General features: G+C 37.6%; 1 protein-coding gene across 2 annotated transcripts in view; it reads left to right on the top strand.

Moving 5' to 3' along the window:
• Positions 1 to 15,992, top strand: part of CERT1 (ceramide transporter 1) — a 150,993-nt gene that overhangs the window by 28,258 nt on the left and 106,743 nt on the right. For both annotated transcript variants that reach the window (XM_066386360.1, XM_066386359.1), the window contains exon 3: positions 11,963 to 12,079. In XM_066386360.1, coding sequence (XP_066242457.1) covers positions 11,963 to 12,079 — 117 coding nt within the window. The remainder of the gene's footprint in view (positions 1 to 11,962; positions 12,080 to 15,992) is intronic.

The raw sequence follows: 15,992 nt of genomic DNA on the forward strand, positions 1-15,992 counted from the left end.
AGTCAAGGCACATATGAGAAAGCAATCAATGAACAATTAAGGTGCCACAATGAAGAGTTGCTGCTTCTCATCTCTCTCCCTCCTGTCTGTCCCTATCTGTTTCTCTCTGTTTCTGTCACACACACACACACAAAATTGGGGGTTGCTTTGGTCATGGTGCAGAAGTTAGAAATTGAAAGCAGTGTTTTATTTATTTAGAAACTCCCAAAATTGACATAAAAATAAGGAACCAACTCAAATGGAAGAAATTGGAAGGAATTCTACTACTTATAATTTGCTTTTTTATCTATTTTCATGAAGCTCTGCAAGTTAAGTTTATAAACAAACACAAAAATAGGTCTTGGGGCCCTGGCCAGTTGGCTCAGCGGTGGAGCGTCGGCCTGGCGTGCGGGGGACCTGAGTTCAATTCCCGGCCAGGGCACATGGGAGAGGCGCCCATTTGCTTCTCCACTCCCCCTCCTTCCTCTCTGTCTCTTTCTTCCCCTCCCGCAGCCGAGGCTCCATTGGAGCAGGGATGGCCCGGGCGCTGGGGATGGCTCCTTGGCCTCTGCCCCGGGCGCTGGAGTGGCTCTGGTTGCGGCGGAGCAACGCCCTGGAGGGGCAGGGCATTGCCCCCTGGTGGGCAGAGCGTCCCCCCTGATGGGCGTGCCGGGTGGATCCCGGTCGGGCGCATGCGGGAGTCTGTCTGACTGTCTCTCCCCGTTTCCAGCTTCAGAAGAAAAATTAAAAAAAAAAAAGGTCTTGGGGTGGTATTATCCAGTTGGGGCCCATGGAGTTATTCAGACTGACCATGTCTGGGAGTCTGTTCTTAGGTTTTACTTTCTTAAACTAATACATTTTCATGTTTTTAGTAAGTAGCTTTTGTTTTAGCATCTGTTATTATAAGGTGATCTGGGAAATTGTCTTTGGCAAAGTAGTACAGTATTTTAATGTGCTTGATGCCACAAAATTTAAGGTGCATTTTTTTATGTCACATTGCCAATTCTAGTTGATACCATTTGTAAGATATATTCTTATTTCAGAGATGTAAAAATGTGTGTGTGGCAGAGAGCTGTAATGGGTGCAATGGAGTAGTGGAATAGAACTCTCAAGCAGGAAAAGGAATCAGGTGAGAAGTGACTGAGTGAGAATGACCAACATTTGTAAAGGTCCACTGGGACTAATTGAAGGAACTTGAGGGAAGCTTGTATGTTGGAATGGAGTAGACAAGGGGAAAAGGAGTAGAAAAAGAAGGCAGAGAGGCCTGACTGTGTAGAGCCTTGTGGATCATTATAAGGACTTTGTTTTCCATGTGGAGTGAGATGGGAAGTTACTAGAGGCTTGAGCATGTCCCTTTGACCTCTTGTAACAGTATCACTTTTGGCTGCTGCGCTAATATTAGATTTTGGAAGCAGGGATGAAAGTAAGAAAACCTAATCAGGCAGCCTTAGGAGGCTATTAAAGATAATCCAGGTGAGAGATGGTAGCGGTTTGGACCAGAATAGTGATGGTGGAGATTATGAGAAGTGATTAGGATTCCAGATTCATTTTGAAGGTAGAGCTGACAAGATTTGCAGCTTTGTTGATGGATTCCTTACGGGGTTGGAAAAATGAGGAGTCAGATGATTTGGGGTCTAAGCAATTGGTAGTTTCCATTTACAAAAATTTGGAGACCAGCAAGAGGAGAGATTTGGGGTTTTAGATATATTGAGATGCATCTAAGGCATCAAGAGAATATAATAGAAGAGGCAACTAAGATGACCCTTTTGATTTTGCAACTATTTATGGTACCTGCCCCACCCAGTCTTTTCTATATTGGCAGAATGGTGACTTTTCAGCTCTACAAAGCCCTTCCACATTTATCAGTCGTCATTCTATTATATAAAAACAAAACACTCAAAAACCAGCCCTCTTCTTTTGTCTCATATGTAACAGAATTGAGTCATTATTTCTGATTTAGTCAATGGATTAGAATCCATTACTGTACTTACGTATTTTGATGATGAAATTGTCCTGTGTTTGGCTAACGGAATTCCCTTCAAGCTTGTTGCTTTGTCCTTTTGACATGCCTCTGTGGACCGCCTACTCCCAAAGCCCTTCATTACTTTTAAGCTCACAATTTTCCGGGTTCATCATATACCTTGCCTGATCCAGACCTGGAATCAGCCATTTTTCTGAGAAGCCTTGTTTTCTTTGTTTAGGGAAATGGTATTAGAATAGGGTAGGAGTGGGAGTCTTACTACTTAGCATAGATTTTGCCTTAATTTTCCTGCTTTAAATATTGTGCCCTTTTCTTCAGCTTTCCTTGATAGTTCTTAGTGTAGGGGTTCCTTTAGTTCAGAATACCCACATAGAAATCCTCTAGTCTTCTGCTAGAAGGATAATTTGGCTATTTTTAAAGATGGTATCTATGCACACTAAATGTTTCCTTTTTTTTCCATTGATTTGAGAGAGAGAAGGGATGAGATAGAGTTGGAGAAGCATCAACTCGTTCCCCTTAGTTCCATTTATTTGGGTACTCATTGATTGCTCTTTGTAAGTGCCCTGATGGGAGGGAGTGGGTGGAACCCATGACCTCTGGCACTCCTGGTCAATGCTTTATCCACTGAATCACCTGGCCAGCCAGCGCCAATGTTTCTTTATTTTTTCTGACAGTTTTATTTTTATTATTTTAATCTTATTTTTATTAATTTTAATGCAGTGACACTCATAAATCAGGGTACATATGTTCAGAGAAAACATCTCCAGATTATTTTGACATTTGATTATGTTGCATACCCCTCACCCAAAGTCAAATTGTCTTCTGTCACCTTCTATCTGGTTTTCTTTGTGTCCCTCCCCTCCCCCACTCCCTCTCTCCTTCCTAGCCCCCTTCTCACCCCCGTTACCATCACATTCTTGTCCATGTCTCTTGAGTCTCTTTTTTTTTTTTTTTTCTCTGAAGCTGAAAACGGGGAGAGACAGTCAGACTCCCGCATGCATCCGACCGGGATCCACCCGGCACGCCCACCAGGGGGCTACGCTCTGCCCACCAGGGGGCGATGCTCTGCCCCTCCAGGGCGTCGCTCTGTTGCAACCAGAGCCACTCTAGCGCCTGGGGCAGAGGCCAAGGAGCCATCCCCAGCGCCTGGGCCATCTTTGCTCCAATGGAGCCTCAGCTGCGGGAGGGGAAGAGAGAGACAGAGAGGAAGGAGAGGGGGAGGGGTGGAGAAGCAGATGGGCGCCTCTCCTGTGTGCCCTGGCCGGGAATTGAACCCGGGACTTCTGCACGCCAGGCCGACGCTCTACCACTGAGCCAACCAGCCAGGGCTCTGAGTCTCATTTTTATGTCCCATCTATGTATGGATTCCTATACCTCTTAGTTTTTTCTGATTTACTTATTTCACTTCGTATAATGTTATCAAGGTCCATCCATGTTATTGTAAATGATCCAGTGTCATCATTTCTTATGGCTGAGTAGTATTCCATAGTATATATGTACCATAGCTTTTCTTGTTTTTTTTTTTGTATTTTTCTGAAGTTGGAAACAGGGAGGCACTCAGACAAACTCCCGCATGCGCCCGACCAGGATCCACCCAGCATGCCCACCAGGGGGCGATGCTCTGTTGCAACCAGAGCCATTCTAGCACCTGAGGCAGAGGCCATAGAGCCATCCTCAGCGCCCAGGCCAACTTTGCTCCAATGGAGCCTTGGCTGAGGGAGGGGAAAAGAGAGAAAAAGAGGAAGGAGAGGGGGAGGGGTGGAGAAGCAGATGGGTGCTTCTCCTGTGTGCCCTGGCCGGGAATCGAACCCGGGACTACTGCATGCCAGGCCGACGCTCTACCACTGAGCCAACTGGCCAGGGCCTTTACCATAGGTTTTTAATTCACTCGTCCACTGACGGACACTTGGGCTGTTTCCAGATCTTTGCTATTATGAACAATGCTGCCATAAATATGGAGGTGCATTTCTTTTTTTGGAACAGTTCTATGGTGTTCTTAGGTTATATTCCTAAAAGTGGGGTAGCTGGGTCAAAAGGCAGTTCAATTTTTAATTTTTTGAGAAATCTCCATACTGTTTTCCACAGAAGCTGCACCAGTTTGCATTCCCACCAGCAGTGCAGGAGGGTTCCCTTTTCTCCACATCCTTGCCAGCACTTATTCTGTGTTGTTTTGTTGATGAGCACCATTCTGACTGGTGTGAGGTGATATCTCATTGTGGTTTTAATTTGCATTTCTCTAATGATTAGTGATATTGAGCACATTTTCATATGCCTAATGGCCATCTATATGTCCTCTTTGGAGAAGTGTCTATTCATTTCTTTTGCCCATTTTTTGATTGGATTGTTTGTCTTCCTGGTGTTGAGATTTACAAGTTCTTTATAAATTTTGGTTGTTAACCCCTTCTCAGACGTATTGTCAAGTATGTTCTCCCATTGTGTGGTTTGCCTTTTCATTCTGTTCTTGTCTTTGTGCAAAAGCTTTTTAGTTTGAAACAGTCCCATTTGTTTATCCTTTGTTTTCACTTGCCTATGGAGATAGATCAGCAAATATATCGCTGCAAGAGATGCTGGAGAGCTTACTGCCTATGTTTTCTTCTAAGATGCTTATGGTTTCACGGCTTACATTTAAGTTTTTTATCAATTTTGAGTTGATTTTTGTGAATGGTATAAGTTGGTAATTTAATTTCATTTTTTTTGCAGGTAGCTGTCCAATTTTCCCAACACCATTATTAAAGAGGCTATCTTTATTCCATTGTATGCCCTTACCTCCTTTGTCAAATATCAGTTGTCTATAGAGCTGTGGGTTTATATCTGGGTTCTCTGTTCTGTTCCATTGATCTATATGCCTGTTCTTATGCCAATACCAGGCTGTTTTGAGTACAATGGCCTTGTAGTATAACTTGCTCCCGCTTTATTCTTCCTTTTCAAGATTGCTGAGGCTATTTGTGTTCTTTTTTGGTTCCATATAAATTTTTGGAATATGTGATCTATATCTTTAAAGTATGTCATTGGTATTTTAATTGGTATTGCATTGAATTCATAAATTGCTTTGGGTAATATAGACATTTTAATGATGTTTATTCTTCCTAACCATGAGCACGGTGTATGCTTCCACTTGTTTGTATCTTCCTTGATTTCTTTTATCAATGCTTTGTAATTTTCCGAGTACAAGTCTTTAGTCTCCTTGGTTAAGTTTACTCCTAGGTACTTTATTTTTTTGGGTTGTAATTGTGAAGGGGATTGTTTCCTTAATTTCTCTTTTTGACTGTTCATTGTTGGCGTATAAAAATGCCTCTGATTTCTGTGTATTAATTTTATATCCTGCCACTTTGCTGAATTCATTTATCAGGTCCAGTTTTTTGACTGAGACTTTAGGGTTTTCTATATACAATATCATATCATCTGCAAATAGTGATAGTTTTACTGCTTCTTTTCCAACTTGAATGCCTTTTATTTCTTCTTCGTGTCTGATTGCTGTGGCTAGGACTTCAGGACGATGTTGAATAAGAGTAGTGATGGGGGCACCCCTGCCTTGTTCCTGCTCTTAAGGGGATTGCTTTTAATTTTTGCCCATTGAGTATGATGTTGGCTGTGGGTTTGTCATAGATGGCTTTTATCATGTTGAGGTATGTTCCCTGTATTCCTACTCTTTTGAGAGTTTTGATCGTGAATGAGTGCTGGATTTTATCAAATGCTTTTTCTGCATCTATTGAAATTGTCACGTGGTTTTTCTCCTTCCTTTTGTTTATGTGATGAATCACATTGATTGATTTGCGAATATTGTACCAGCCTTGCCTCCCCAGAATAAATCCCACTTGCTCATGGTGTATGATTTTTTCCTTATATTGTTGGATCCGGTTTGCTAATATTTTGTTGAGGATTTTAGCATCTGTTGGGTTGGGGAATAAGTTCGTAGCGTTTTTATATTTTCTTTTATTTTACAACGATTTGTTTGCTGTTTGGCAAAGGGTAAGTATTCATTCGATAAAACTCTTTCTGCTCTACAAAACTATGTTAATTGTATTTTTGAGTTATTTAATTTTTTATTAGTTTTGAGGCTTAGAAATGGAATACCCAGGAGGCAGAAATCAACATTTTCGACACCTGCTCTTCTTTGCTTTTCATCGAGGTCAAAAAGCTGCCTAAGCAGCCTGGGACATTTGCAACGTGTATGGAGAAGGTGTCATAGGCAAGTCTACAGCGCGGAAATGGTTTGCAAAGTTCAAAAATGGCGACTTTGACGTCAATGACACGTCCCGCAGCGGAAGGCCTTCTGAATTTGATGAAGAATGTCTCAAATCACTTTTGAAGGAGAACGGTCGCCAAACCAGTCGTGAATTGGCGGAAAAAATGAACTGCGATCATAAAACAATTCTCAATCACCTTCATTCAATGGGATTTACCGAAAAATTGGGAGCCTGGGTGTCTCACAAGCTCAACGAGAAAAACAAAGAAAGTCACCTTCAAATTGCTTCTCAGCATCTTGCCCGCCATCGAGCAACACGCAGTCATAAACAGCGCTTTTTGTACCGAATCGTCATGGGAGATGAGAAATGGTGCCTATACATCAATATGAAGCAAAGAAAGGAGTGGGTGGCTCCAGGAGATACGCCAAAGCCAAGAGTCAAGCCGGACCTTCATCCAAAGAGAAGATCATGATATGTGTTTGGTGGGACTGGGAGGGCATGGTGCACTGGGAAGTGCTCGAAAAGAATGCCAGGGTCAACAAGGAGCTCTACATTGCCCAGCTACACCGCGTGAATGAGGTTATTCAACTGAAAAGACCTGATCGACATGGTCAAACCATACTCCTTCACGACAACGCCAGGCCCCATGTTGCACAAGTCGTCAAAGCCGCACTCCAAGAGCTTGAATGGGAGGTCCTTCAGCATCCGCCTTATTCTCCGGACCTTGCACCTACCGATTACCATCTTTTCCGCTCCCTGTCAAACTATATGAAGGGCGTTATCTTCGATATCAAAGAGGTCCTTAAAAACTGGCTCAACAACTTCTTTGACACCAGACCAGGCGATTTTTGGCGGAACGGCATCAACAAATTGGTCGAGAGGTGGGAAGAGGTTGTAAACAGCAACGGCAAATATATAATTAACTTATTGATATAATTATTGTTTTTTGTTTAAATAAAAGTCTTCGGTAAAAACGCTACGGACTTATTACCCAATATATTCATCAGGGATATTGGCCTATAATTTTCTTTCTTTGTGTTATCTTTGCCTAGTTTTGGAATCAGAATTATGCTTGCCTCATAAAAGGAGCTTGGAAGCCTTCCTTCCTCTTGAATTTTTTGAAACAGCTTGAGAAGGATAGGAGTTAGTTCATTTCTTTGACTATTTGGTAGAATTCACTTGTGAAGCTATCAGGCCCAGGACTTTTCTTTGTTGGGAGTTTTTTGATAATCGTTTTGATCTCATTTGGTGTAATCAGTCTGTTTAGGTTTTCTGATTCTTCCAGATTGATTTTTAAAAGATTGTATGTTTCAAGAAATTTGTCCATTTCATCTAGGTTGTCTAGTTTTTTTGTCATACAGTTCTTCATAGTATTTCCTTACAATATTTTGTATTTCTGTTGTGTCAGTTATTTCTCCACTCTCATTTCTAATTTTATTTATTTGAGTCCTCTCTCTTTTTCTGGTGAATCTAGTTAAAGGTTCATCGATCTTGTTTACCTTTACAAAGAACCAGCTCCTAGTTTCATTGATCCTCTGTATTGTTTCTTTAGCCTCTATGTCATTTATTTCTGCTCTGATCTTTATTATTTCCTTTCTTCTACTACCTCTGGGCTTTACTTGCTTTTCTTTCTCCAGTTCTTTTAGATGCAGTGTTAAGTTGTTAATTTGTGCTTTTTCTAGCTTCTTAAAGTATGCCTGTATTGTAGTGCTATGAACTTCCCATTTCAGTACTGCTTTTGTTGTGTACCATAAATTTTGAGTTGTTGTATGCTCATTATCATTCGTTTCTAGGAATTTTTTTATTTCTTCTTTGATCTTATTCTTAATCCATTTGTTATTTAACAACCTGCTATTTAGTTTTTATGTGTTTGAGAATTTTTGAGTTTTTCTGTTGTGGTTGATTTCTAGTTTCATGCCATTGTGATCAGAGAAAGTGCTTGATATAATTTCAATCTTCTTAAATTTGTTGAGACCGCTTTTGTGCTCTAACATGTGGTCTATCCTAGAGAATGTACCATGAGCACTTGAAAAGAATGTATATTCTGCTGCTTTAGGTTGAAAGGTTCTGAAGATATCTATTAAATCAAGTTGATCTAGTATGTCCTTTAAGTCTGCTGTTTCTTTGTTAATTTTCTTTCTTGAGGATCTATCTAGTGATGTTACTGGGGTATTGAAATCCCCTACTGTTATATTATTGCTGTTGATCTCGCCCTTTATATCCACCAATGTCTGCTTTATATATTTAGGTGGTGCTATTAGGTGCATAGATATTTATAATAGTTATATCTTCCTGTTGGGTTGCTCCCTTTATTATTATGTAGTGGACTTCTTTATCTCTTACTATATCTTTTGTTTCAAAGTCCATTTTGTCTGATATAAGTATTGCTACCCCAGCTTTTTTTCATTTCCATTTGCATGAAATGGTGTTTTCCATCCTTTTACAAACTTCAGTCTGTGTGTATCTTTTGTTTTAAGGTGCGTCCCTTTTAGACAGCGTATGTACGGGTCCTGTTTTCTTATCCTTGCCGCTACCCTATGTCTTTTGATTGGATCATTTAATCCATTTACATTTCAGGTTATTATTGATATGTAGTTGTTTATTGCCATTTTATTCTTTAAAGGTGTATTCCTCTTTTTGCTATATTCTTTTCCCTCTTTGATCTGTTTACAACAGGCAGAGCTGATGTTTCTTAACTTTTAATTGTTCCTTCTGTTTGTAGCTTCAAATTACTGATTCCCCTTCTTTTATTTTTTCTGTGATTCTTTGGCACAAATAAGCTCGTTACTTATTAGCCTGTCCTGTCCCTGTTGCACATCTAGGTTTCCCTAGTTGCATGTAACATAGCAATTTGCTCATCTCTTTTCCATCTTTAAAATTTGATCAAAATATGTTTCTTGCTGTTCTCTGCTATTTGTCCTCATCTAATGCCTTTTCTTATTTAAATGGGATTTGATGACTGAGTAGAGGTGAATATATTTAGTCTTCCATTTTTAACTACATGTTCTTCATATTTTCAAACATATATTTTGTCCTTTAATGAAAGTATTACATGTTATAGAAAAATGTATAGGTAAGCAAATTAAGGCAATTAGCTCTAATCATACAAGTTAAAGGTAGTTACTATTAATCTTTTATACACTGGCTTTATTAAAATTGCTGAATAATATTTTATGGAATAGGTATTCTATTCAGCACTTTTTTTTGGTAGTTATCTTATTAGACCATTATTATTATTGAAATGAACTTCTGTAAACTTCTCTGAGATATCTACTATCAGGATCAGGACATGGGGGTAAATAATAAAGCAATCAGAAAAACTTAGAAATTTTTAGGAACAACCTAAAGAATTAAAAAAAATATGCTAGTGGAGTTTTTGGTAGTACTGTAGTTCAGGTTGAGTGGATATAGTTTCATAGAAGTACAACTGAGTAGAAAACTTAACTAATTGTACTGTATTTTTTTCTAAACAAGAACTATTGGTATAGCATACATAGACTTTCAGCTTGCCCTTTTTATAGCCCTATTTGTACCTACTGAGTATTAATGAATTACTGGTGAGACACAACAAAAAAGATAATCTCATAATTGTTACACTGAGTAAGGACAGTGAAGAACAAAGGAGTATGTACTATCTGATTCTGTTTACATAAATTTATAAAAAATACAAACGATATAGTGAAAGAAAGCAGACCCATGGGCTGCTTAGAACAGTAGACTGGTTCATTTACAGATAATATATATGCTTCCTTTCCTCCCAAGAAGCTTTTCTCTCTCTCTCTCTCTCTCTCTCTCTCTCTCTCTCTCTCTCTCAATATTTTAAAATTGATTTTAGAGAGAGAAACATCAATTTTTAAAAAATATTTTATTTATTGATTTTAGAGAGAGCAAAGAGAGGGGAGGAAAGGAGTAGGAAGCATCAGTGCATAGTAGTTGCTTTTCGTGTATGCCTTGACCAGGCAAGCCTGGGGTTTTCAACCTGCAACGTCAGCATTCCAGGTCAACGCTTTATAACCACCATCCCACCACAGGTTAGGCAAGAGATATATCAATTTTTGTTCCAGTTATTTATGCATTCATTGGTTGATTCTCATATGTCCCCTATCCAGGAATCAAACCTGGAACCTTAGCTTTTCAGGACAGTGTTGTAACCAACTGAGCTACTCAGCCAGAACCCCAAGAAGCTTTTCTCAGTGAATGGACCCTATTCTTAAGATTTCTTAATATTTGGTATTCAGTTAAATGAGTATTAAATGGTTGTTAGGTGTTTCTGTGTTTATAATTATTTAACGGAATTCATTGTCTTGTTTTTTCCTTTTGCTTTGTTCTGACACAGTTTACTTTCCATCATAGTCCTGTGATTCCCAGCACGCAGTGATTCAGTAAATGCTTAACGTGTGTACTTTAGCCAGTCAGAACTATGATTTGTTGTCTTAATTTTAAATTGTTTCATAGGCTAAGGAACATTGTGGAGTTATGTTATTTTTACTAAATAAATTGATAAAGAGATAAAAGATTGGTATTATTAAGGGGGAGAGAATAAACAGTAAACCCTGAAAATACAATGTGTAGTTTCTCTTCGCAAGTAAGTTTATTATTACATTGACAACTCGCTGTACTCTTTTCTGATGGACAAAGACATGGCATATGTGATATATCCTCTCAATTTAATTCATTTATTGGGAAAAAAACAAGGATATAAAATACTATTTATTTATTTATTTATTTATTTATTTTGTGCCTTGACCGCGGGCCTTCAGCAGACGGAGTAACCCCTTGCTCAAGCCGGCGACCTTGGGTCCAAGCTGGTGAGCTTTTTGCTCAAGCCAGATGAGCCTGCGCTCAAGCTGGCAACCTCAGGGTCTCAAACCTGGGTCCTCTGCATCCCAGTCCGATGCTCTATCTACTGTGCCACCACCTGGTCAGGCTAAAATACTAATTTTATATATTCTTTTTTTTTTTTTTTTTTTTTCTAATTTTATATATTCTTATAAGAAATATAAAACACTGAACCAAATAGTGACATTTTCACTAAATATTTACATTTTGATGCAGGAAGTTTCCTCTAACATAGGTTTGATGTAATGTTTATTTTATCTTTGCTTTTCATTGAAAGCTCTCCTGGTTGTTACTATCAAAGACATACAAAAGCCTAGAAGTTAACTTGAAATACATGATTTTTTGATAGAATATAAAAATGTTTATAAAATGTAATGAAATCAAATTCTTCATGGTGAGAGGTTACTTTTGAATAATGGAGGCAGGGAAAAAAGTAGTAAATGTTTACCTAAAAGTTATTTTTTACCTTTTTTTACTGTGCTTTCAGTAGTATTCTTATTATTTAAGCTAACTAAAAGCATTTGATGAGCCCTGGCTGGGTAGCTCATTTGGTTATGTCCTGATACACCAAGGTTGCTGCTTCTATTCACGGGTAGGGCACATATAAGAATCAACCAGTGAGCCCATGGATAGGTGAAGCAACAAATCGTTTTCCTCTCCCCCCTCTCCTCCCTCCCTTTCCCCTCTCTCTCTCTAAAATCAACTTAAAAAGTTAAAAGAATGTGATGAAAAATATTTGCTCTTTTTTTTTTTTTTTTAAAATATGTTTGTAGTTTATGTCAACTCATTTGTAGGAATGATGAATGAAATTTAGTGTTTGGTAGCTTTACTCTTGTGCTTTTTATCTGAAACATCTTTTAAAAAGTTATTTGCATAGAAAAAATAATAGTAACAAGAGTGTCCAACCAGCCAGAATAGCTATGATAATTCTAAGAAGATAATTAGCTTTGCTTTTCAATCCTTTTTTTCTCCACAGCCTCATGATTTTGATGAGTGTCGATTTGATATTAGCGTAAATGATAGTGTTTGGTATCTTCGTGCTCAAGATCCAGATCACAGACAGCAATGGATAGATGCTATCGAACAGCACAAGGTAGGGTCTCCAATGGTTACTTGTCCATCTTGAGATACAATGTGTGTTACTGAAAAGTTGTACATTTTTTGGATGGTGAAGAATAAAAAGCAATACCAAAATAAATTTTTTCTAACACTTGAGCTGCATTAAGGGGATTTGCTTTGGCAAATATTTTTAATTTTGAACCAAAATATGTCCTTCTTATAGCAGATCCTTGATTTTCATATTTAGGATTTACTTCATAATAAATGCCATTTATGTGATCTGCATAAAAGAATTTTTGAAATAACATTGGATGATAAAATCCTAATACTTAAAAACTTCAATATTAATCTTTGTAATCATCTGTAGTTATTTGGGTAAATTCTCAGTGTAAACATTTGCATATCATTTTTTGTAAATATGAAGCTAATAAGACTTTAGAAAGTCAGTCTTATATAGATATATAAGCCACATTCTTATAATTTAAACCTAGTCTTTGACATCTGCTGTGAAAAAGTGGTAAGTGGACTAAAGAAATATATGATATGAATAAGTCTGCATTATTAGCTAATTCTGTATATCATGATAAAACAAAGAATAGGGAAAGTTAGAAATTTACCATGACACTCCTGAGTATGACTTAAAGAGAATTTTGCACAGGTTCACATACTTGTCTGTACTTGTTCATTTAGGTTTCACAGAATGGTAGTTGAAACACCTGTTTTGGTTGACAGGCACAAAATACATATATACACATACACAAACAAAACAAGAAAAACCAGTCTGGGCTACGATACTACAGACACAGTTTTCTTGATAATGATCATGTGTTAGCTTTTATTGTCTGATTATTGATTCTGAATTTTTCCCAACCTAAAGAAAACTGTGATGCCCATCTTTTCTCCCTGTTTTAGCTTTAGTATTATATTGGTTTTAAAATTTTTGTGAATATTAATTATTGTGCTATTACTATTGAAGAGTCTAAAAATGGAAAGTTTTCTATTATTTAAAAGAGATACAAGCTAGAGTTCCAGAATATCAGTGCTTTGGAGCCAGGCCTTCCTGGAATCAGACTGCAGAATATGCCAAGTACAGCCTGTGTGACCCTGGATGTGGTAATTTCACCTCTAAGTGTATGTAATGAATACATGGGATAATACATGTAAGGTTACTTACCAGAGTGGCTGATACATCTTCCCACTTATGACATAGTGGGGAAAAGAATGGGCTTTGGAGTCATGACTAAATTCACTAAATTATACCATGTTGTTTCTGGATGAAGAATTCTACGTTCAGTGTGAACTGCTAAATGGAGAGTGGCCTAGTTTGTGGATTTAATCAGGGCCAGTCCCTCTTATTAATGATTAAAGATGTTACTAAGTAGAATTAATTTCTATATTTTAACTGAAATGACTTTTAAAGGCTTAATCAGTGATTACAGGGCTAGTTTTTTCCTGTTTAATTAAGCATATTTTATTTTCCTTGTTTTTCTTGGGAAAGTTGAACCAGAGTTTTTGCATATTTTTATTTTGTATTTTCTTTTTGAGTGAAGAAGTACACATAAAGCATATATTTTTCTATATTACTGATTTTTTTGTCTCTTTGAACAATGGATACATATAATTTTTGTGTCTCTTTCAAAGCACTGTGACTTAAGCTGAGATAACAGATTTTTGGTGAATTTAAGTTCTTAGAAAAATTCAATGGCAGGGTTCTAGATACATTGTAAAATTTTCTGATTTCTAAAGATAGTTTATTCATAGACAAGGAAGGAAGAATCATTAATTGTTATTCTTACTAATAACTTTATTATTTAATTTTAATGTAAGATATGTGATATGTGCCACCTAAGCAACATATATCAGTGAAAATTTAAATTTCATGTAAATCCTAAAAATTAATTGTTATTAAACTAACATAGGAGAGAGAAAATTCAAATGCTATCTCAAACATAATCAGCAAAGTTTTTTTTTTCTTCATAGACCAGGAATAAGGAGATTGGGGATATGTTTTCTAATTTATTCTTGAATATCACTAAAGAATATTGGATGTAGGACCTAAATTTATTAACTTTACTATTTAAACATGCATTGCTGTATTGCTATTCAAAATTAATATCAAATTATTAAGTCATGATTATGATGATAAGAACTCTACTATTTATTGTGTTTGAAATTAATGTGCTTTGTTTTCTACCTACTATTCTGGAAAGAGGGAAGTATTGTTCTACAGGAGAGAAATTGAGGTTTAGATTAAAATTAAGTAACTTGAATGAGACTATACTACCATTTAGTTCATGGATCCTTAAGATTCAATTTTATGTTGGTTTTGCTTTCTATCATTTACCATTGGTGAACTCTGAATGTTTGAAAATAATTTCCATAAGCAGGTTAGAATGTATCATGTTTTGCCATATATATGCAAGACAAATGTGAACTCATTTTTCTGCTCATGGATTATCAAAAAGAGCATTTTATTGTATTAGTGTTTATTTATTTATTTTTAAGTGAGAGGAGGGGAGATAGTGAGACAGATTACCTCATGCTCCTGGATTGACATCTACAACCCCTGTCTGGGGCTTATGCTCAAAGCAACCGAGCTATTCTCAGTGCCTGGGGCCAACTTTCGGACCAACAGAGCCACTAACCCCGAGAGGGGGAGAGAAGCAGATGGTCACTTCTCTTGTATGCACTGACTGGAGATCGAAACAAGAACATCTGCAGGCTAGGCCGACGCTCTGTGCACTGAGCCAACTAGCCAGGGCCTTAATTCATGTTTGAATACTGGAGTCTGGGCTCTGACAAATAGGGGATTGAATTCTGGCACTATTACTTAATAGCTGTGTGACATTGGTAAGTTACTTAAAGGAGGAAAGATGATAATATGCAGTACGTATGTGCCCCACCGCAAACAAAAACAAACAAGCAAAGTAACCCAGGTGTACTTTCAAATAGACATGGGTTTCTTTCCATCATTCCAGCTCATTCATTCATAGTTACTTTCTCATTGTACCATCTCTTCTTGTGATGGTTGTACAGGACACTTGGAACACTGGGTCTTTTTCTCTTGTGATGTTATCAGATGGACCTCCATTACCTTTTATTTTTTATTTTATTTTTTGCTGTTGGGTCTTGTTAGGGCTTTCCTGTAAGTTTAAGTAATTTTTAGTATTTGGAAGAAATTTGAAGTTTCTGGTTTTTTCCTTCTCAGGAGACTCTTATGCTTATAATAACCTCCACTTCTCTATCTCTCTCTTTTTTCTTTCTCTCCCTCCCCCCACCCCCACTCCATCAGTTTTGTCTCACAGAACCTTTTTAACAATAACACATTAATGCAAACACTTTTGAGAATTAATGTATGCCAGATACGGTAATAAACATTTCATATACATTATCTCATTTTATTCCCACAATCTTACAAATTTGCCATTATTATCCTATTTTTACAGATTAGGAGATTGAAACATAGGAGGTTAAGTAATTAGTGAAGGAGCCGCATTCAGACCCAGGTCTGTCTGACCTGAGATACCAGAACTTTTGGCCAACCAGCACTTCTGCCATCTTATAAGTATTTATTAATTTGAAATAAATTTTTTGACTTATTATGGACTTTTTTCTTTTCTTTTTTTTTTTTACAGAGACAGAGAGAGGGATAAATAGGGACAGACAGGCATGGAGAGAGATGAGACGCATCAATCATTAGTTTTTCGTTGCAACACCTTAGTTGTTCATTGATTGCTTTCTCATATGTGCCTTGACCGTGGGGCTACAGCAGACCGAGTAACCCCTTACTCAAGCCAGCGACCTTGGGTCCAAGCTGGCAACCTCGGAGTCTCCAATCTGGGTCCTCTGCATCCCAGTCCAACGCTTTATCCACTGTGCCACTGCCTGGTCAGGCATCATGGACTTCTTGACTCACAATATTCTTGTATTTTTATATGTTCTTCATG

Source organism: Saccopteryx leptura, chromosome 5 (assembly GCF_036850995.1).
Source record: "Saccopteryx leptura isolate mSacLep1 chromosome 5, mSacLep1_pri_phased_curated, whole genome shotgun sequence".
Taxonomy (NCBI): Eukaryota; Metazoa; Chordata; class Mammalia; order Chiroptera; family Emballonuridae; genus Saccopteryx; species Saccopteryx leptura.